The 24165-nt window shown below is 36.9% G+C and overlaps 1 protein-coding gene and 1 long non-coding RNA gene across 5 annotated transcripts in view; one reads left to right on the top strand and one right to left on the bottom strand.

Annotated features, from left to right (window-relative positions):
* The window catches only part of LOC136028053 (uncharacterized), a 90332-nt gene that overhangs the window by 25233 nt on the left and 40934 nt on the right, over positions 1–24165 (top strand). The window lies entirely within an intron of this gene.
* Positions 11514–24009, bottom strand: LOC136028052 (uncharacterized). Of its 4 annotated transcripts, none has more exons than XR_010617725.1 (3): positions 22862–24009; positions 12182–12300; positions 11514–11649 (listed from the first exon to the last, which is right to left on the bottom strand). XR_010617725.1 is itself a non-coding variant. In XM_065705647.1 (2 exons), the coding sequence occupies exon 1, from the start codon at positions 15849–15851 to the stop codon at positions 13878–13880; it is 1974 nt and encodes a 657-aa protein (XP_065561719.1). In that variant the 5' UTR covers positions 15852–16659; the 3' UTR covers positions 11514–11649; positions 12182–13877. The 4 variants fall into 4 exon arrangements, 2 of the variants coding, with proteins under 2 accessions (XP_065561719.1, XP_065561718.1); XR_010617724.1 differs by having other exon boundaries at positions 12186–12300; positions 22862–24006; XM_065705647.1 differs by lacking the exon at positions 22862–24009 and having other exon boundaries at positions 12182–16659.

Below are 24165 nucleotides of genomic sequence, written 5' to 3'. Positions count from 1 at the left end.
AACTGAAAAAGCTAAAAAAGAAAAAAGTAAAGAAAAGAAAAACTAAAAAAGAAAAAATAACTAAAAAAGAAAAAAAAAGAAAAAAGAAAAAAACTAAAATGAAAGCTAAAAAATAAAAAAATAAACTGAAAAAAGGAAAAACAGAAATAAAAATTAAAAGCAAAAAAACAAATAAACAAAAAAAAACAAGAAAGGAGAAAAAACTAAGAAACAAAGCAGAAAAATAAGAATAAATCGAGGAAAAAAATGTAAAGGTAAAAAATTAAAAAAATTAAAAAGAAAAAAAGGAAAAAACTAAAAAAATTAAAAAAATATATTAAAAAAAAACAAAAAATAGAATAAGATAAACAAAAAAAAAGAAAAAACTAAAAAAATGAAAAAAATAAAAAATACTAAAAAATAAAGAAGAAAAGAAAACTAAAAAAGCAAAAAAAAAACAGGTAAAAAACAAAAAAAAGAAGAAACTAAAATAACGCAAAACTAAAAAACGAAAAAAAAATAAAAAAAGCCAAAAACTAAAAAATAAAAAATGAAAAACTAAAAATTACTAAAAAATAAAAAAAAACAAAAAAAGCTGAAAAAAAAAAGAAAAACTAAAAAAAGAAAAACTAAAAAAAGGAAAAAACAAAAAGAAACAAATGAAAAAAAGAAAAATCAAGAGAAAAAAAGGAAAAAAAAATCAAAAATTCAGCCCAATGGCAATCATTTAAAAAAAAAACTAAAAAAAACAGGTTTCAGTTCTATTCCATTTTCTTTACCACTATGTTAATCAAGTATTCAATAATAAAATCTGTATTAACAGTTAGCTCATTACATTTGTACAAAAATATACTGTTTGTTTGTCTGTTTGTTTTTCTGTTACACTATTCCCAATCTATTGATAATCAATTGATTATTGATAATCAAGAAGGTGCTATAAAGCCGAAGGTGCAAGAAGACGCTATGAAGAAGTAAAGAGCAGCACGGTTATTTGGTAATACAATTCTTAGGCGAGATAATCAAGACGGTGCTATAAAGCCCATACTAACCAAGAAGTACAGAAGCGTAAAATTTTCGCTGAAAAATTCACCCTTGGAAACTTACCTCTCCTGGAAATTTCCCCCTTGGAAAATTATCCAACAGAAAATCCCCCCCACCTGACAAATGTATGCATACTTCCCAGTAACAAATACTATACGCAAATAATGGGCAAATCTTTTAACTTAGACGTTTCCCCGGGGGCATTGGGCCTCTCTCTCTTTTTTTTACTTTTTCTTGTGAATCGGACCATTTTTTGTGAGGGGAGGGTTTAAGCTCTGTGCATACCACCCACCCACCCCTCCTATATAAGGCTTTTTGTATTTTACCCTAGAGGTTAAGAGGTTATCCCTAGAAGAGGTTAAGAGCCTGGAAGGGGTTTCAACCTAGTTTTTACTATTTACATGCTAATGTTATCTCCAGTTATTGTAGTGGATATACCGGTACTTTTCTATAGTTCAGTGTTAAACAAAACCACTAATGATTACATTGCCGTTTAGATTTATCATTTAATTAACTAAGTATTGGTCATTGCAGCTTTTAGCATCAACAACTGTTGCTTTTGCTGTCTATTTGAGGCTATTTCTTTGTTTTAGATTGATTCTTTACAGAGACTTCTTAAGAACAGCAAATAAGAGTTGGCCACAATTGCGGCTTTTAACATCAACAGCTGTTGCTTTTGCTGTTGATTTGAGACTATTTTTTTGTTCTTTTTGTATTTTTTTTTCTTTTTTAGCTTTTTCAGTTTGTTTGTTTTTTTTTTGTTTTTTTCTTTTGTTGTTATTTTTAGTTGTTTACCTTTGTTTTCTTTTTTTTTTTTTTTTCTTTTTTAGTTTTTCTTTTTTTAATTTTTCTTTTTTTTTTAGTTTTTTTCTTTTTAGGTTTTTTCTTTATTTAGTTTTTTTTCTTTTTTAGTTTTTTGTTTTCTTTTAGTTTTTTAGCTTTTTTTTTATTTATATATATGTTTTCTCTTTTTTTTAATTTTTTTCTTTTTTAGTTGTTTCTTTTTTTTAGTTTTTAAACTTTTTAGTTTTTTAAGCTTTTTTTTTTTTTTAGTTTTTTACCTTTTTTTAATTTTTTTATTTTGTTTTTGTTTTTTTCTTTATAGGTTTTTCTTTTTTAGTTTTTACCTTTTTTCTTTTTTTAGTTTTCATTTTCTTCTTTATTTTTCACAAGTCATATGCAAACCCTCAAACGAAAATACATATATATGTACATAGTGTAACGGTCATACTTACAACTTATTTTTATATATATAGAGAAAGATATATAGATATATATATTATAGTATTATATGTACAGTCTTACATTATCCTTGTTACACAACAACAAAAATATTATATACCTTGCGGTGGTGTACTGGACGATTCCTCACCTCAAAAGTGAAGGTTCGCAGGTTCGATTCAACCTGTCGCAAGGATAGTTTGAGCTCCATTGCTTAATGCCTGACAATTCTTAATGACTCTCCTCCATACAGAGTTTTTACCATCAGAGTTGACAAAAACTTTTGTCAACTCTGATAGTGAAAAAACTATTGAAAACTATTTAAAGAGTAAAAACTGGTAATTGCGAAAATATTTGAATATATTTTGACAATGGATTAAAGCAATTCAAAAATCTTAAAAAAGGAATCTTTCGTGGAAAGATGTTGCAATTGCGAAACGATTGTCCTTTCAACGTTGGGAGAAATTTCGAAACGTGCATTCAATTCAGAATTTCTATCACTGATGAAGTACAATTGTATAAGTTTATGATTATCGCCTGAGAATGGTAGAAGGGACCCTGCTCTATGATAAATTTGCCCTTTTACTTTGAAAGTAGACATAAATTGATCTGGATTTTTGATTTGGGCTCCAAACGACGTCATTTGGAAACAAGAGTTATATTTTCTGATTTGTGTCAAAAACACTTAGATTCTGACGTAGTTCCAGTAAGGAAAGTCTTCAATGGATCTGGTGGTGCAGCCAATAGAGGAAGTTTAAAATTTCCTGAGGTGCAACACATTCCCGTTGTTTCACCATTGAATTTCAAGGCCTTGCAATAGGGACAAATTTTAGACCCGATTTGAACACATCTACTCAAGCTATAATCATCGACTGGGCTGTACCTGAATGCCAGGTGATAACTTTCAGGTTGATCTGATTCCTCGGCACGCTTTCTTTTTTTACTTTCTCTATCAGCAGCAAGCCTGATTTCTTGCTGTTCTTGTGATTCCTCGGCACGCCTTCTTTTTTCACTTTCTCTTTTAGCAGCAAGTCTGGTTTCATGTTGCTCTGGTAGTTCCTCGGCATGCCTTCTTTTTTCAATTTCTCTTTTAGCAGCAAGTCTGGTTTCATGTTGCTCTGGTAGTTCCTTGGCACGCCTTCTTTTTTCACTTTCTCTTTTAGCAGCAAGTCTGGTTTCGCGTTGCTCTGGTAGTTCCTCGGCACGCTTTCTGTTCTTTCTTTCTCTATCAGCCTCAAGCCTGTTTCCTTTTTTTTTTTATTCCTCGGCACGCTTTCTTTTCTTACTTTCTCTATCAGCCTCAAGCCTGTTTCCTTGCTGTTCTTTTGATTCCTCGGCACGCTTTCTTTTCTTACTTTCTCTATCAGCAGCAAGTTTTTTGGCATAGACTCTTTGAGCATCTTGCTCGGCTGTTGCCATTGTAGGTTCATCAGTCATTTTACAGTTAAACATTAATAGATTTCTACGTGAACGCATGTCTTAAATACCTTTAATGACGTCACCGTCATAACAAAAATGGCGAAAACTAACTTCATGACGTCATTCAACACACAAACATGACGTCACCCGAAAGACAGACCAACACATCCACAGACAACTTGTTTATATATATATAGATATATATATCTATATATATAAAAATAAGTTGTTTGTGGGTTATGTCTGTCTGTCGAGTGACGTCATGTCATCATGTCGTCATGTTGTCATAAAGTTAGTTGTTGTCATGTTTGTTATGACGATGACGTCATTAAAAGTATTTAAGAAAATCGTTCAAAAACAAATTATTAATTGTACGAAGATCGTGGACGGAAAAATATTTAATCGTAAAATGACTGAAGAACCTACAAGGGCAACAGACACACAACTTTCGAGTTACGTCTGAGTGATAGAAATTCTGAATTGAATGCACGTTGCGAAATTTCTCCCAACGTTGAAAGGACAATCGTTTCCCAATTGCAACATCTTTTCCACGAAAATAATAATTTAGTGCGTCTGTTCAAAACAGCCATCGATTTGATGCCTACTGATACGCATAAAATTGTTATTTCCGCTGACAAAACGCCTCCTGGCAAACATGTGCGTAGATACAATGCTCCAACTATCGACGAAGTGGCAATCGTTATGGTCGGTGATCAGTTTTTACCTCGAGATATTATTCTTCATAAGCGAAACGCTCAGTTGTTAAGAATTGCTGAAACTCATCGATGCTACGATGCCCTACAATATCCTATAATTTTTTCAGATGGAGCCGACGGCTATCACTTTAATATTAAATTGATGAATCCAGCCACTAACAAAGAAATGAATAAGAAATGCAGTGTAATGCATTATTATTCCTATAGACTAATGATTCGGCAGGATGAAGAAAATTATATTTTAAAATGCCATGAATTGTTTCACCAATTTGTCGTTGATATGTATGCTAAAATTGAATCAGAACGTTTGCTATATATCCGCTTGAATCAGACCAAGCTCCGCTCTGAACAATACATTCATTTGCGAGATGCAGTTATAAATGACGGTAATACCACAAACGTCGGAAGATTAACAATTTTACCTTCGTCATATGCTGGTAGTCCCCATCATATGCATGAATATGGTCAAGATGCTATTGTGTATGTTCGTCTCTATGGTCGTCCAGATTTATTTATTACATTTACATGTAATCAATCTTGGGACGAGATACTGCAGCTTTTACTTCAAGGACAATCGGCGGTTCATAGGCATGACATTACGGCCCGTGTCTTCCGGCAAAAGTTGAAATCACTGATAAACTATATAGTAAAACTTGAAGTCTTTGGGTCAGTGCGATGCTGGATGTACTCAGTGGAATGGCAAAAATGAGGTTTGCAACAGCACATATACTAATTTGGCTACATAAAAAAATTACTTCGAACGAAATTGATGATGTGATTTCCGCTGAAATACCTGATAAAAATGTCGATAAGGGGTTACATGATATTATTTTAAAAAATATGATACATGGACCTTGCGGTGCACTGAATGAAAATTCACCATGCATGTCCAAAGGAAGGTGCACAAAGCAATATCCTCGACTTTTAGTATCAAACACAATTACTGGCAATGATGGTTACCCACAATATAGAAGAAGATCTACTGAAGATGGCGGTAAAACAGCAATAATAAAGAAGCGTAACGGTACCACCATCGAAGTAGATAACCAGTGGGTTGTTCCATATTCCCCATTATTATCAAAAACATTTAATGCACACATAAACGTTGAATACTGTAATTCCGTAAAGGCAATCAAATATAAATGTAAATACGTCAACAAAGGCAGTGACATGGCAGTTTTTGGCTTGCAGCCCGAAATCAAAGATTTCGACGAAATCGTACACTATTAGGCTGGAAGATACATAAGCAGTAATGAAGCTGTTTGGCGAATTCTTTCATTTCCGATACATGAACGTAGTCCAGCTGTTGTTCACTTAGCGGTACATTTACAGAATGGTCAACGTGTTTATTTCACGGAAACCAACGTGCAACAAAGAGCCCTGAATCCACCGGATACAACATTAACAGCTTTTTTTCGCTTTGCAAAAATGATTCTTTTGCAAAAAACTGCTGTATACTGAAGTGCCTTCGTATTACACGTGGAATACTAAAAATAAAGTATTTGAACGTCGAAAACAGGGTAAGTCAGTCGACGGCCAACCTACCATCTTCAAAGATACCACGATAGGAAGACTCTACACCGTTCACCCCAATCAACATGAATGCTTCTTTCTACACCTGCTTTTGGTGAATGTACCCGGTCTGACATCCTTTGAGTATTTGAGAACTGTAAACGGTACTATACATGACACTTACCGTAGTGCATGCCAAGCTCTGAATTTATTGAAGAATGACCAACACTGGGATAAATGCATCAATGACGCGAGCGAATCGTCAACTCAAGTCAAATTCGTGCATTGTTTGGCATCATTTTAACACCTTGCTCTCCATCAGCTCCTACAGAGTTATGGGAAAAATATAAGTAAAAAATGTCCGAAGATATACTCCATCGAAAACAGTTAGAGACGTCAGATATGAGTTTTGATTTTACATCAGAAATTTATAACTACACTTTAGTTATTATAGAAGACTAGCTATTGGGGTGGCGCTTCGCGCCACCCCAACACCTAGTTGGTGTTGGCTGAAGCCCCCCCGGGCGCGTAAGTCGTTACGCGCCATATTAGTTATGCGCCATTGTAGCTGTGTCCCTGTGTTCCACCTGTGAATATAGATAGATTTATATATGTGTTTCAAACTACGTAAAAATTCCGAATAAACAACATTCTTGGCTTTCCCATTGTCTGTGCATATACAAAGCCGTATGTACTAATAATGACGTCATATGCAAACGCTCTTTTTACAAACAAACAAACATGCATCCACACAACTCGTTTTTATATAGATAGATAGATACAATACAAATTAACTGCGTAAAACTTGCGAATATACAACATTCTTCGCTGTCCAATTGTCGCTGCATATAAATACATTGTCAGGTTTACCGACCCTCGAACATGCAACGTACAATTATCCATGGGAAAAACAATCAGTATTAAGATCTATACCATATTTTTCTAATGATTGACCTTGAGCTTTGTTAATGGTGATTGCAAATACTAATCGAATTGGGAATTGCAATCTTTTAAATTGAAAAAGCAGATCCGTTGGAATCAAGGGAATGCGAGGAATAAGAACAGCCTCACCCTCATAAGGCCCTGTCAAGATTGTGGCCTCTATTAGGTTTTCCATTGTTTTTTTTTACGGAGAGTCGCGTGCCATTGCAAAGCTTTGGTGGGTTGATATTTCTTAAAAGTATTATTGGTACGCCTATTTTTAGTTGTAGCACGTGTGGTGGAAACCCTGAAGGATCTATGGAATTTAAAAATTCAGATGGATAATTAACCGCTTCATTTGGTTCAAAAACTGTGTCGACTGACTTGTAAAGGACTGCCTGGTCTCGAATCTTGGTCAAAACAATATTGTTGATTTCGTGGACGTCTATATTTTTGGGTGCGAGAATCGCTCTTTCACTTAGCCATTTATTATTTTTATAATTTTTTAGAATATTCGGAAATACTTTTTCAATCAATTCATTTTTGGACGTCACTAAATTACAGAAATCAGCAGGTAGTTGTATACGTCTTGAAATTGAGTCTACTGTTTGACCAGAGTCATCGTTTTGCAATCGGACACGCATATTTGTAGTTAATTTTAATATTTTTACGTGTGCTCATAAATTAGAATTTTTTAGGCAAGCATTCATTTCGTCTGCAGGAGTTAAACTACGTAAAAATTGCGAATATACAACATTCTTGCCTTTCCCATTGTCTCTGCATATACAAAGCCGTATGTACTAATAATGACATCATATGCAAACGCTCTTTTTACAAACAAACAAACATGCATACACACAACTCGTTTTTATATAGATAGATAGATAGATAGATACAATACAAATTAACTGCGTAAAACTTGCGAATATACAACATTCTTCGCTGTCCAATTGTCGTTGCATATAAATAGATTTTCAGGTTTACCGACCCTCGAACATGCGACGTACAATTGTCCATGGGAAAAACAATCAGTATTAAGATCTATACCACATTTTTCTAATGATTGAACTTGAGCTTTGTTAATGGTGATTGCAAATGCTAATCGAATTGGGAATTGCAATCTTTTAAATTGAAAAGGCAGATCCGTTGGAATCATGGGAATGCGAGGAATAAGAACAGCCTCACCCTCAAAAGGCCCTGTCAATATTGTGGTCTCTATTACGTTTTCCATTGTTTTTTTTTTACGGCAAGTCGCGTGCCACTGCAAAGCTTTGGTGGGTTGATGACACAGGGACACAACTACAACGGGGACGCCGGGGGGCACAGGGGGATATATAAATGATGATGGGGACACAGGGAATGTTTGATTAGCAATCACCATCAACAAAGATCAAGGGCAATCATTAGAATAATGAGGACATTCTTCGCTGTCCAATTGTCGCTGCTTATAAATAGATTGTCAGGTTTAGCGACCCTCGAACATGCAACGTACAATTGTCCATGGGAAAAACAATCAGTATTAAGATCTATACCACTTTTTTCTAATAATTGACCTTGAGCTTTGTTGATGGTGATTGCAAATGCTAATCGAACTGGGAATTGCAATCTTTTAAATTGAAAAGGCAGATCGGTTGGAATCATGGGAATGCAAGGAATAAGAACAGCCTCACCCTCAAAAGGCCCTGTCAAGATTGTGGTCTCTATTACGTTTTCCATTGTTTTTTTTTTACGGCAAGTCGCGTGCCATTGCAAAGCTTTGGTGGGTTGATATTTCTTAACAGTATTATTGGTACGCCTATTTATTAGTTGTAGCACGTGTAGTGGAAACCCTGAAAGATCTACGGAATTTAAAAATTCAGATGGATAATTAACCGCCTCATTTGGTTCCAAAACTGTGTCGACTGACTTGTAAAGGACTGCCTGGTCTCGAATCTTGGTCAAAACAATATTGTTGATTTCGTGGACGTCTATATTTTTGGGTGCAATAATCGCTATTTCACATAGCCATTTATTATTTTTATTATTGTTTAGAATATTCGGAAATACTTTTTCAATCAATTCATTTTTGGACGTCATTAAATTACAGAATTCAGCAGGTAGTTGTATACGACCTGAAATTGAGTCTACTGGGAGCTTTCCGTTTCCAATTGCCAGCAATTGATCTGAATTTGCTTGACCAGAGTCATCGTTTTGCAATTGGACACGCATATTTGTAGTTAATTTTAAAGTTTTTACGTGTGCCCATAAATTAGAATTTTTCAGGCAAGCATTCATTTCGTCTGCAGGGGTTGATCTAGGTATTATAGGTAATGTTTGCCTGAAATCCCCCACAAGCGAAGTTAATGTGCTGCCAAAGGGTTTCGAATTTCTTCGCAATCTCGCAATGATTGCTCCAGAGCCTCGAGCCGTTTTTTGTGTGCCATTGTGAACTCGTCCCAAATAATAAGTTTGCATTGCTGCAATACTTTACCCATCCCAGATGATTTGGAAATATTGCACGTGGGAGCTTCTGTAGAATGCAAATTCAGAGGCAATTTCAAAGTGGAATGAGCAGTTCTTCCACCAGGCAGCAACGTTGCGGCTATTCTGGATGACGCAATTGCCTACGCTATATCATTGTTTGATCGAATTGATGCCAGATTGGCCGTCGACTGACTCACCCTGTTTTCGACGTTCAAATACTTTAATTTTAATATTCCACGTGTAATACGAAGGCACTTTAGTATACAGCAGTTTTTTTGCAAAAGAATCATTTTTGCATAGCGAAAAGAAAGCAGTTAACTTTGTATCCGGTGGATTCAGGGCTCTTTGTTGCACGTTGGATTCCGAAAAATAAACACGTTGACCATGTATCTTATGTATCTTCCAGCTTGATATTGTACGATATGGTCGATATCTTTGATTTTGCACTGCAAGCCAAACACTGCCATGTCACTGCCTTTGTTGACGTATTGATATATGCATTTGATTGCCTTTACGGAGTTAGAGTATTCAACGTTTATGTGTGCATTAAATGTTTTTGATAATAATGCGGAATATGGAGCAACCCACTGGTTATCTACTTCGATGGTGGTACCGTTACGCTTCTTTATTATTGCTGTTTTACCGCCATCTTCAGTAGATTTTCTTCAATATTGTGGGTAACCATCATTGCCAGTAATTTTGTTGGATACTAAATGTCGAGGATATTGCTTCGTGCACCATCCTTTGGCCATGCATGGTGAATTTTCGTTCAGTGCACCTCAAGGTCCATGTATCATATTTTTTACAACAATATCATATAACCCCTTATCGACATTTTCATCAGGTACTTCAGCGGAAATCACATCATCAATTTCGTTAGAAGTAATTTTATCATGTAGCCAGATTAGTATATGTGCGTGTGGCAAACCAGGTTTTTGCCATTCCACTGAGTACATCCAGCATTGCACTGACCAAACACTTCAAGTTTTACTCTGTAGTTTATCAGTGATTTCAACTTTTTCCGGAAGACACGGGCCGTAATGTCATGTCTATGAACCGCCGATAGTCCTTGAAGTAAGAGCTGCTGTATCTCGTCCAAAGATTGATTACATGTAAATGTAATAAATAGATCTGGACGACCATAGAGACGAACATACGCAATAGCATCTTAAGCATATTCATGCATATGACGGGGACTGCCAGCATATGACGAAGGTAAAATCGTTAATCTTCCAACGTTTGTGGTATTACCGTCATTTACAACTGCATCTCGCAAATGAATGTATTGTTCAGAATGGAGCTAAGTCTGATTCAGACGGATATATAGCAAACGTTCTGATTCAATTTTTGCATACATATCAACGACGTATTGGTGAAACAATTGACGGTATTTTAAAATATAATTGTCTTCATCTTGCCGAATCATTAGTCTATAGGAATAATAATGCATTGCACTGCATTTCTTAGTCATTTTTTGTTCGTGGCTGGATTCATCAATTTAATATTAAAGTGATAGCCGTCGGCTCCATCCCAAAAAATAATAGGATATTGTAGGGCATCGTAGCATCGATGAGTTTCAGCAATTCTTACCAACTGAGCGTTTTGCTTATGAAGAATAATATCTCGAGGTAAAAACTGATCACCGACCATAACGATTGCCACTTCGTCGATAGTTGGAGCATTGTATCTACGCACATGTTGGCCAGGAGGCGTTTTGTCAGCGGAAATAACAATTTTATGCGTATCAGTAGGCATCAAATCGATGGCTGCTTTGAACAAACGCACTAAATTATTATTCTCGTGGAAAAGATGTTGCAATTGGGAAACGATTGTCCTTTCAATGTTGGGAGAAATTTCGCAACGTGCATTCAATTTGGAATTTCTATCACTGATGAAGTACAATTGTAAAAATTTATGATTTTCCTCTGAGAATGGTGGAAGGGACCCTGCTCTATGATAAATTTGCCCTTTTATTTTGAAAGTAGGGATAAATTGATCTCTATTTTCGATTTGGGCACCAAACGACGTCATTTGGAAACATGAGTTATATTTTCTGATGTTAGATAAAAAAACGCTTAGATTCTGACGTATGTAAGATCCCACCCTTTGGGGTGAGTAAGCGAATACTAGTGCTTTGAATTATGGTAGCGTGTCACTAGTATTCAATGTGCGAATAGGTTCACTTTTCTATCTACTATGGCAACAGTCTATCTGTTCCCTAAGTCCTATTATAAGTCACAATCTCTCAAGACAAGGAATTTTATTTTAGAAGGAGTATGTAAAAAAACAGGTAAAGAAATATAAAGTGGAAAGAAGTTGAGCTGGAGAGTTCTTTCTCGTTGATGAAAAGTCCTTGCTTGGGCGAAGAAATATAAATCTGGAAAATAAAAAACTTACGTTAGATCTTGTAAATACACACGACAGGCTGTCCCTCGTATTAATTGAAAAGCTAGTATCCAAGAAAGAATGCTGGTCCAAGAGGAAAAACGATAAGCCAAATATAAGTAGCAGGGTTGTTATATCTATCTGTCGTCCAGAAATTGTGAATCAGAACTCCCCGAATATTGTTCTAACATTCACTTTTAAGGGTCGCCCTCTCCGGTCCGGTTTTGTAATCAATTAAAGCTTTGAGTTTGACTATAGGTTGAAGGTTATCTAACGCTCAAAGTAAATACGGACAGACAAATAAAACTGGGTAAACAAGGGTTTGAAGGTGTCAGCCTGTTGAACTTGATCGTAGGTGAAGGTTACCCGTCTAAAAATAAAACTGGTAAATAATGGGTAAACAAGAATTTGAGGATGTCAGCCTGTCGTAAAATTATATGTCGTATAGCTATGGCGTATAGTGTATGTTATATTATAGAATATAATATAAGGCAATAAATAAATAATAGAAAGGGACTTCTCACATACTCCCCAGCTTCGAAAAAGCACGGCTCGGTGCTACACCAACAAGCCGCCTTTGTGTTGTTGAAAACTATTCTGGTGTAATTTTGTATCATCTTGGTATCTACTATACGAGAAGAATCTGAAAAATAGAGGGTATAAAACATTGAACATTAAACACTAAAGATCGAAGTGTCTGGAAAAAAAATATCTATAACACCCTAACCCATCAGGTTTCAAGAAATGAAAGATTTCAAGAAAAAAACAAACAAACAGAAAATGATAAAAACATGACGAAAAAGAATTTTTTGTTGTTGATTTTTTTTTTTGCACTTTGTCCAAGGGAATTCAATATAGTTTTGGAATAATTATAAGAGAGGTACGATGTATTAGTAAAGTGATTAAACATGTCATCACGTTTATCCATTTCTTCCCTTAATATTATTTGCTCTATAAGTTAGTCACTTTGATTTGTGTGTGAACTTATGTCAACTTTAGAATTTAAACTTGTGTCGAACAAGAACTCATTACACAGCATATAATATATGGTTATACAATGATATACCCTCACTAAGGCAAAGCTACGAAAAACATTGGTTCTTGTCAATATTAGTATTGACTCGTCAAGGATTAACACTACACAAATACATAAAGTGAACACTACTGAATCTTTGACAGAACTTAATCTTTGACAGAACAAAATCTTTGACAGAACATAATCTTTGACAGAACATAATCTTTGACAGAACATAATCTTTGACAGAACAAAATCTTTGACAGAACAAAATCTTTGACAGAACAAAATCTTTGACAGAACAAAATTCTTTCACAAGGAACATCAGGAAATAATTGAATTAGATGATAAAAAATCTGTTTATCCCTTGTTTCCTTTTTTTGTTTTTTTTTTCTTGGATCGCCGGAGTTATCATTCTTTTTAATTTTTTTTTCTCCAGTCTTGTTTTTTTTTTTCAAGCATTCTCCTTTTTTTTCAGTGTCTTCTTTTTTTCAAGGGTTATTTTTTTCTTTTCTTTAAAATCGGTACACTACACAAATTTTACTAACGTTAGTGGTTATTCGAAGCTGAATTTTAAATGAATCTCCCTGGTGCAATACCCCAAATATCTTTACTGATATGAACTTTTCGTAAGAGTTTGAAATACTTCGGTAAAAAAATGTTTCTACGAATATACTTCTTTTAGTCTAGTTATGAAAATTCCCGATTGTGGTATATTTATACTTACGTACTATTCGTCAGAGTGTTGACCCCTTTGTTATGTCATATAAGCTCGGCATGCCTGAGCAGACAGAAAGGGTTTTATGCAAATCTGTATATGGTGTCAAAATATAGGGTTGACTAACCACATAATATATCGACTGCTTTGCCGAGGGGTGCATTTTTTTTCGTTTGCCAGGTAACGGTAGCACGTCCCTTTTTGCAATGAGGTTCTTGAATAACCCTTAATTGTCAATCACTCGACTTTGAAGAATGTAAATAACCCTCGTGGGAAATTTAATAACTTAGGCTAAGCTATGAAGAGCAAGTAATGAATATGAAGGGGGGGGGAGATAATATCGAAGTAATTGTTTTCTCTTTTCCAAATTCCTCCCTGAAACCTTATTTAATGTTTATTTATGTATAGTAGGCTCCCAGCTAAAAATTCAAATTTTTCTTCAGTTTCGATCAACCCCTTTTGAACATTTAGTCACAAGATAAATTTTTCACAAGGCTCCTTCTTCTGGAGGAATTTCTTCCCTCAGATTTTGGATAGGCATAAACATTGTATCAGAATATTTACTAAGTTCTCTGTATAAATGCAGAGATATACACATACATAAAATAACTGCAATTGTTAATATAGTTAAGAGTATAAAAATTGGTGTTAATGACGGTGGATGAGTACTGGTTGGTTCGCTCGTCAAAAAGAGTTCGAGTGGAAGTTCAATAGTTTTGTCAATTCTATTAGTTTTTGATATTAATTTTTCTTGCCAGTACTCATTCAGTTCTTTAATGGTAAATTTTGACGTAACTTGATCTAATGGTAAAATAAGCTTTTCCACCTCTGATACGGGCGAAAAAGATTTGGCAAGAAACGAAGTGACAGGGCTATAAAAATCTTGAATTATAAAAGACGAATGACTAATTTTACACTCACTGTTGATAGAAAAAACTTGGGCTTCACTAACGTTGATTGAATAATGTTTATAAGTTTGATTAGTTAAAAATAAATTTGATTCAGGACAGACAACATTCAGGGTAACTGGTCCTGACGTAGGGCTTGCAAAGACATAGGTGTCTTGGTCTAAAACAGCTGCAAATGGCGAGGAGAACGCTGTTACCTTCCTTTCGCATAACTGGTTAATTGCACTTGTATCTTCTGTAAAAGCAGCATATGAGCATGATTTGAAGCTAGCTTTTCTCAGAACTATATGGCTATCACAAATGGTTTTCTGTTTATAGGATACACAATTAAATTCTAAATCATAACGGTTCAATAACAGGTATGAATCAGCATCATTTGTTACAGCAAAAAAGTCGGAAGAAGGTTGAGTTTTAATATAATGTTGGGAGTCACTTATTCTGTACGGTACTGATATTGTTTCATACAAGTTAAATTCACTGCCTATTCGATTCAGTGGTAAATAGCACACAACTATTAACTGTTCTGAAGTTGACATGAGTTCACATTTTACAATTTTAACCAGGTCCAAAAGATTTTCATTAGAAGAAATGGCTAGCGCATAGGGATTTGGGAGGGATTGGACAATATTAGTCAGAATTTGACTTAAATCGGATGGGTCTAATAGCTGCACCGGAAAACCTTTTAGGGATGTAGTCATAACTGCATGTAAAATTTCGTATAACCGATGTTGCAGGTTGCGGATTTCTGCAGTTAAATGCCATGCGACACGTTCCAAGTTTGTTTGGAGTGATGCAACTCCGAAAACTAGATTGCTAACTATTTCTTTTTGGTTGTCCATTATTGATTTTTGGAAAGCTAGGAGAGTTTCATTAACTATGTTAAAAGTGTCCTCCTGAACCCTTACGACATCCTGTTCTAAAGAATGGATAATGCTAGTTGCTGAGGTTAAGAAATGTGAAACTTTGTCATTTGTTTTCTTTATGTCCTTTAGTTGTTCTTGTACCTCCTGAACCTGACTATCAGTGGCTAATCCAGCGACATAACCTATGATGTTGCCAAGACCAGGTATTAAACTTCTGGGAATTTTATTTCTTTTCACTTGCATAAGAGATCTAATGCTATTTAAGACTTTTTCAGCCAGCTGGACCTCGACCAGCAAAGAGTTGCGCTTGGTGATGACCCTCTGTGCAAATTCATTGCGGAATCTAGGCCAGTTAGTTAATTGGGATCCTAAAATTTGACTTTCGTGGAATTGCTCGAACAAGCGTTTGGCTGTTGGTGCAGGTGATTTTAATCCTTTTGGGTTTAAACCAAAGGATAATTGTTCCAACATTTCATTTGTACTATTGCTTACTTTATTTCCGATTGCATCTAACCCTTCGTTAATTTGCGAGATATTGACGTGAATAATGAGTTTATAATTTCCGCTAGTAGGGGTCATTTTTCCTACCTTACGGAAAGCCATGCCTTGTGACACAAAACTTTTAGTTCGATCTTTGACAGAGCCGGATACCTCTGAGACGAGAAGGATAAAGAGCCATTTTGACCACATTCCACAGAAAAGAGTTGTGCGATTGCCGAGAGTCCTGCAATGAAGGAAATCGTTTTAGGGCCCCAATAAACTAGGCACCGACTTAACCTTTTTTCCAAGAGCGTTGACTAATACAAGGATTTAAATGTGAAACCAAGTCACCATACTTTGGAAATGTGGTATTATGGAACTCTGAATGAACAATCTTCAATAAAAATTGACCTAGTGAGTATTCGGACTTTTTTTCTAGCCATTCTCTGAACAGTTGACTATTGAACTAATGCGAAAAACCAACAGAATTTTTTTCCTTTACCAATTACCTACCCCTAACCTACTAATAAATGACATGAGAGTAAAACAACAACCAAGACTATTTCTCAGAATCGACGACCTCGTATTGAGACAGGACTAAGCTTGTAGAAGCCAGCCGGTTTATATGTACCTCGCTTAGGTCGATTAGGGGTTGAAGTTGTTCCCGTATCGTCCATTTCGACGATGGGTAACCCTTTCTCCTGACAGATAGTGGGTTCATCTGGACCGTCCACAGACTCATCTGACTTTTCTCCTTTATCCTCGCGCATACTGTGGAAAAGACTAGAGTTTGATGGTGGACTGCATTCTGACTGCGATGGAATCTCCCAATTTTGGTTCTGGGCTGGGGGTCGGGTGTTGATGCTATCCTGTGCCATTTGGATGTTTTTATCGGTGTTATTTAAATTATTTTGTTGTTGTCTAGTGTCCTCTGGCTTTCTTGAAAATATATTTCCAGAGCGCAGCGCGAATGTTCTCATTGTTGGATTTGTTGTAGATCCGTTAGAAGAACTACTCGGCTCCGTCTGACTTGGGAAAGCTTTCTCCATCCCCTTAGAAAATATTGGATGTTTTGAGAGGAATACTTGACTCTCATCAACAACTTTAAGTAACCGGATGTTGGCCATTCTCCTTTTATAAGGTTCCTGTAAGGACTGCAAAAGAAATACATTTTTATGCATTTCTTGCAAAACACAGTATGGACCGATATATCGAAAACTAACGCCCTTTGGGGTACCAGGTTTTATTGTGTCATCCTTGATGTAGACTACGCTTCCAACAGACAATAAAGGGACCTTGGTGCAACCCTTATTAAACTGTTCTGCCTGTCTTCCTCGCTCTTGTAGGAGGACCTTGCTGGAAATGTGGTAGGTAGTGAAAATTTCCTTCAAAAGCTGGACTGCATAGTCCTCGTCATCTTGATATACCTGGAGTCGAGGTCGTGAGATCTGCATATCAAGGAGATTAATAGGTTCATGAGCAAATGCTAAGGCATAGGGCGAGAACCCTCTTGGCTGACTGATCGAACTGTTTAAAATAAATTGACACAGATAAATAAATTCACTCCAGGATCCTGAAGTTACATCAATATATTTACAAATTAGACGTTTGCAGAGTTTGACCTTATTCTCTGCTGCTCCATTCGTGGAGGGAGCTCGAGGACTGGTGAAGAGTTTCTTCACCTTCAAGAAACTCATGAGTCGTTTGAAAAGACTTGAGCGGAAAGCCGCGTGACAATCCGTCAATAGAAAACGAAACATTCCAAAATAAGAAATAACACGACGCAGTAAAAATTTACAAATAGTCTCTGAAGTAACATCAGGTACGGGTTCTAAGACAACTAAGGAAGTACGGACATCTACGCAGACAACGACATATTTGTTGCCTCCAGACAAAGGCAAAGGACCTAAAGTGTCCAAACACCACGTTTCAAAGCTTATTTCAGCGGAGACATTCTTTTGTAGCTCGGGCACAACTTTGGGGGTAATATTTCTACGCATGCAAATATGGCAATTCTGAGCCTCATTCTTCATATGTGTCGACATCTTGTCGAAATAGCAGAAATTTCTTAGTTTGACTAGGCTTCTTTCCGCGTTATGGTGGGCGGCCATGAGGACATGTGAATGCGACAGTTGTAAAACACCAGAAATCAGGCACCTAGGAATCATCAGTTGTAAACTTTGCGCATTTGATTTTCTGCCTTCTTCCGGTGGCGGCATTCGATACAAGATCCTCTCCCACAAAATGAGCCTGTCAACTTCCTTCTGCAGCCATGGCACAATATTCCACTTTTACAGCAACTTTTCAAGCTTTCTTGGATTTATTTGTGGATCTATAAATATACATTCATTTCCTTTCATATTATTTAATTTCTCATTTCTTTCCGGAGTATCAATATAATCAGGCTGGTCTTGGAGACTAGCAGCCTCTCCTAAGGAGTCATGGTCCTGTGGACTAACTGTAATATGGCTATTTTTGCCATTTCTATCTTTATTAAATCTCAACCCGGCGTCCCGGTCTTCCTGTCTTTGCAGGGCATCCCCATTTGTGCTACTAAATTCAAATTTCGCGTAATCATTTGTCCCGTGCTGAAGCATTAAGCTTATAATTGGTGCTAATTCTACGTCATTCATCTGATACTTCCTAATCTGTTGACCTTCCAAACCTAGAAAGTCTAAACTTCCTTTCGGTGAAGTTGAATTCATCGACGTTGGTTCTGTCTGTACCGTCGCTGCCATAAACTCTGCTTCTTCCTCCGCGAGTGAGAAAGGACGAGTTTGAAGAAGCGTGTCGTCTGGTGGTCGGCTTAATACATCAACTGGGTTGAGCTTCCCCTTAATATAGAGCCATTTTATGTTTTTGTCTGACAACATGACACTGATTCTATAAAGCTTCGAGTCGACATCTCTTGACTTCTGCATGTAAGTTATGGCTTTGCAGTCTGTCAGTATATAAGTTTCTCTTCCAAAAATCTCGTAAGAAAATCTCTTTAATCCATCAACAATTGCGAAAAGTTCTCTAGTGAAGTTGCAAGATCGACTCATCGCTAGACTATGTACTCTTGAGTGTGTGGAAATCAGTCGCCACCTGTTGTCGTCGTCCTTTTGTAACAAAGCGCTGGCGGATACGTCCTTGCTGCTGTCTGTAATGATGTAGTATGGTCTGCCGTCATGGTAAGGAAACTTCAAGAAGACTGATTTAGAGATTTCTTCCTTCAAAAGATTGAAACAGGATTGCTGCTCTTCTTCCCATTCCCATTTTGTGTCCTTGCGAAGCAGCCGTGTAAAACAGGAGGTCAATTTAGCATAGTTCAAGAAAAATCTTCGGTAAAATCCAGTGAGTCCGAGAAAACTACGAAGTTCCTTGATGTTGCGTGGAGGTTTCAACTGTACAATTTCTCTGATTTTGCTCTCCTGTGGTTTCACTCCTTCTGGTGTGATGATGAAACCCAATAAGGAAACTTTCTTTGTGAAAAATTGACATTTTGTGCTTTTTATTCGTATGTTCTGCTCTGTCAATCTCTGAAATACCTTTTCCAAGTGAGTGAGATGCTCGTCTTTGGATTGGCTGAAGATTACCTGATCATTGATGTAAAAACGTACAAAAGATTGCATTCCCTCGAACGGAATAGACATAAATTCCTGAAAAATCTGTGGAGATGGAGACGCTCCTTGTGAAAGTTGCTGAAAGATAATTTGTTGATCTGTAACTGGGGAAGAGAAGCTAAAATATTTCTTGCTCTTTTCGTGAAGATTGACATTGTAGAATCCATGCGACACGTCGATAATAGAGATGAAACGAGCTCCGGACAAACCTAGGGTGCTAAAGATGTCATCTGCCCTTGTCAGAGGCCACGCTGATCGACGTATAGCTTGATTCACGTTTCGGACATCAATCAGGAATCTAGAATTTGTTACGTCCAGTTGACTGCGCTCTGGAATGACGCCATTAACTGGTTTTGCGATGATAAAAACTGGAGACTGGTAAGGACTTCTTCCTGGCTTGATAATGCCCGCCTTTAACATAGCCTGAACATGGGATTCTAAGGCCTTTTGTTGTAGCAATGGGAGGTTGAACTGCTTAACCTTGTGTATTGGTACGTCTGGGTTGATGTCAATTTCTGCTTCCATAATGTTGTTTTGACCAACGTCGTAGGTTGATTGTGCGAACATTCTCCCGTACATTTCCAATAGCCTCCGTAATTTTTCCTTTAGATTTTGATCCAAATGTTCCAACTTTACCTTGTCAATTTGTTCTTCTATTTTCGATGTGTTTTCAGAATTTGTGTAAGCGGCCAGAATAGCGTCTCCTTCTTTCCAAAATTCCTCCAGTGGAAAAGCTTGGCTAAGGCTATTTTCGTCGATTTCCTGAAAGTAACCAAGAACCTCTCTCCTAGAAATTTCTCTAACGTCCCCACTATTGTTGAAATACGGAATAAGAAACCTATTCCCGGAGTACTCGAGAGCATAAGGATGTAATGATGATTCTTCTTTTGCTGGAGTGAAAAGAATTGCTGCTCCTGCAGGAAGCTCCTGACCCATTGGCCTAGCACGACAATCTAAATGGACCATAGAACGAGGAGGGATAGATGTCTTCTTAGCCAATGTAATACAGCCACGAGCCAAATTTTCAGAACTGAAAAATGCAAAGTCCATTTCATCTGGGAACGAAATTGAAGGATCATTAGGAAGAATCGTATGAGTGGCCATTTCAAGGTAGCAATTTAAATGACGCAAAAGATCGTACCCTAACATTACATCGAACGATAATCCACGAATTACAAGAGCTAGCCAGTGAACTGGGCGAAAACCTGGTATAGTGATGAGTACTTCCGTTTCTCCTGCGACATCAAGAAAATCTCCAGAAAGTGATTTTACCTTTGAACCAGTGAATATTAAATTTTGTGCTGGAAGAATTTTTCGGAATAAATCATACCCAATTAATAATCGACTGCAGCCCGTGTCAACAAAACAAAAAATGTCTAGGCTATTGACTTTAACCTTGTGTAAAAATGGAAAACCTTGACTTTCGAGTTTTCGCTTTTGGTCTCTAGCTATATAACTGACAAAACAAACATCTAACGGTTTTGAAGGGGAAAATGCCGGTTCCACCGTTAGTGCCGGAACCTGGCGTTCAAGTTTAAAGACCCGTCTAAGGGGGAAGATTGATCTTCATTGTAATTGGTTGTATCTTCAAAAGGGTTGAAAGGTAAACTCGGATCGTCATAATTCTCCGCCATAAAACCAGCTTCTCGGTGATTTTCCTGAAAACGGGCATTTCTACGCTCTGGTGCAGGTATCCCACGATAACTATTCTGACCCCTCATCTGTCCGCGACCTCTACCAATCTGTTGTTGAGACCGATTAGAATTTCGACCTCTCTGACCTTCAAACCTGCCCTCATAATTATTTCGCGAAGGGGAATTCAAAGCTAAATCGGAACGACCACCACTAAACTGCGATCCTCGGTGTGAGTTAAAAGCACCGTGGTAATTACCATTCCTATTCGGGTCGCTCCTAACAAAATATCTATTTTCTTCATAATTGAGCCCTGAATTAAGTCGACCTCTAAAATGTGGAGTAGAACAGCCTCTTTGATCAAAATGACTTCTAGGCCTAGAATAATTATAGCTATCTCTGGGATCTCTTTCATAGTGCCTCCCTGGACCTTGTGAATGCAATCCCCGTGGCCCTTGATAATTTCTAGACTGAAAAAAGGTATTCCTCGTATTTGAGTGCCGGGTCATCTGGCGTGGACCCTGCTGGTAAGAATTGTATTGATTTGAGCAGCTATTACCACGGGCAGCCCTTCCTGCTTGCCCATGGGGAGTTCTGGTTCTACTAATATTTATTTCTGCGATCCCTGCCGTAAGATATTCAAATTGGTCCATTTGGCTGTTAGATCTGAGGCTAGATTTTACTGACTCGATAGTTTGGGCGATTTCGAGTGCTTCGTCTAGATTATCATAATCATCTTGTCTTAACCTAACCGCTTCTTGGAGCTCACTCCGCAGCCCCGTCTCGAACGCTTGCAGAACAATTGAATCGACTAAGGCAAATGCATCTATACTTTTTGAGTTGTCTAACCCTTCTGCTTTACAATAATCTATCTTTCCCGTCTTTAATCTCATATAAAATTCAAAGACAGCTTCCTCTGGTTTTTGCTTCATTTCTACTATTGCCTGCAGACATTGCCGAGGGGTTTTTCTAGCACCTACATTTCTTAACAATTTTTCGCATAGGTCGTCAAGCGTAAAAGTGTTTCCCGACTCAATTATTTCGTCCACATACCGCTGAAAAATTCCTCTACAGGTGTTTGACGCCATAACTAAAGTATAATCATCGTCCCATTTTAGAGTAGCCTTCATGCTTTTAAGTTGTCTTATCCAAGTCTTTACTTCCGATGGTTTTGTTAAAGTTTGAATGTGTGAAAAAGGGTCAACTACCATCTGATGGGTTATTTGAGAAGGGACCTGTTGATAGGCTAATTGAGAATTATCTGGGATATTTGTCGGGTTACTTGAATTTCCGGTGGACATCATAAATCCTTACAAGAAGCAATAAAATGTATTAGGAGACAGATATGTAGTGTTAATTTTAGAATGATTCAATAAAAATCTATTGATGTTACAGACAGTAAAGAAAATGCAAAAAAAAATGATCTATGGATAATGCAAAGAGACTAAAATCATAAATTAATGAGGAAAACTTATCGTACTTGGTGAAACTAGTACATTAGTCTATAGACAAGAAAATTCTAGCTTATAGATAGGAATATGGGAATCTCCTTTGCTAAAAATGAGCCGACTCGGGCGAAGAAAAAATTGTAGGGGGAAAAATCAAATGAAAAAAATAGATAGAAAACAGTAAGAATGCCACCATAGAGCAGAAAAGAACACCGCTAGCCACCACTTTGTAAGATCCCACCCTTTGGGGTGAGTAAGCGAATACTAGTGCTTTGAATTATGGTAGCGTGTCACTAGTATTCAATGTGCGAATAGGTTCACTTTTCTATCTACTATGGCAACAGTCTATCTGTTCCCTAAGTCCTATTATAAGTCACAATCTCTCAAGACAAGGAATTTTATTTTAGAAGGAGTATGTAAAAAAACAGGTAAAGAAATATAAAGTGGAAAGAAGTTGAGCTGGAGAGTTCTTTCTCGTTGATGAAAAGTCCTTGCTTGGGCAAAGAAATATAAATCTGGAAAATGAAAAACTTACGTTAGATCTTGTAAATACACACGACAGGCTGTCCCTCGTATTAATTGAAAAGCTAGTATCCAAGAAAGAATGCTGGTCCAAGAGGAAAAACGATAAGCCAAATATAAGTAGCAGGGTTGTTATATCTATCTGTCGTCCAGAAATTGTGAATCAGAACTCCCCGAATATTGTTCTAACATTCACTTTTAAGGGTCGCCCTCTCCGGTCCGGTTTTGTAATCAATTAAAGCTTTGAGTTTGACTATAGGTTGAAGGTTATCTAACGCTCAAAGTAAATACGGACAGACAAATAAAACTGGGTAAACAAGGGTTTGAAGGTGTCAGCCTGTTGAACTTGATCGTAGGTGAAGGTTACCCGTCTAAAAATAAAACTGGTAAATAATGGGTAAACAAGAATTTGAGGATGTCAGCCTGTCGTAAAATTATATGTCGTATAGCTATGGCGTATAGTGTATGTTATATTATAGAATATAATATAAGGCAATAAATAAATAATAGAAAGGGACTTCTCACACGTAGTTCCAGTAAGCAAAGTCTTCAATGGCTCTGGGGTTGCAGCCAGTAGAGGAAGTTTAACTTTCCCTGAGGCGCAACACATTCCCATTGTTTCACCATTAAATTTCAAGGCCTTGCAATAGGGACAAATTTTAGACATAGTCCCTATTTGAACATATCTACTATAACATCAACTGGGCTGTACCTGAATGCCATGCGATAATTTTCAGGCTGCTCTTGTGATTCCTCGGCACGCTTTCTTTTCTTACTTTCTCTATCAGCCGCAAGCCTGTTTTCACGTTGCTCTTGTGATTCCTCGACACGCCTTCTTTTTTCACTTTCTCTTTTAGCAGCAAGTCTGGTTTCGCGTTGCTCTGGTAGTTCCTCGACACGCCTTCGTTGACGTAAATTGTACATTCCTAATCTAGCATTATCTCTTGAAGCCGCAAGCCTGTTTTCACGTTGCTCTTGTGATTCCTCGACACGCTTTCTTTTTTTACTTTCTCTTTCAGCAATAACTCTGGTTTCGCGTTGCTCTGGTAGTTTCTCGACACGCCTTTGTTGACGTAAATTGTACATTCCTAATCTGGCCCTTTCTCTTTGAACCGCAAGCCTGGTTTTGCTTTTTGGTAACATTCTATAACATTGACAGTTAAAGAAATCTCCACGTGCCAAGCTTGCTAAAGCTCAACAATTTATAATAAACCTCAAAATTTTAAGTATCCTTTTTAAGGTTTTCAAATTACATTAATCTATTGTCAAAACATTTCGAAATATTTATGCAATTTCCAATGTTGTTGTTAAATGTAT

The sequence above is a fragment of the Artemia franciscana genome, chromosome 6 (genome assembly GCF_032884065.1).
Source record: "Artemia franciscana chromosome 6, ASM3288406v1, whole genome shotgun sequence".
NCBI classification, from domain to species: domain Eukaryota; kingdom Metazoa; phylum Arthropoda; class Branchiopoda; order Anostraca; family Artemiidae; genus Artemia; species Artemia franciscana.
The sequence above is the reverse complement of the archived record's forward strand: the minus strand, read 5'-3'. Positions and strand labels throughout refer to the sequence as shown.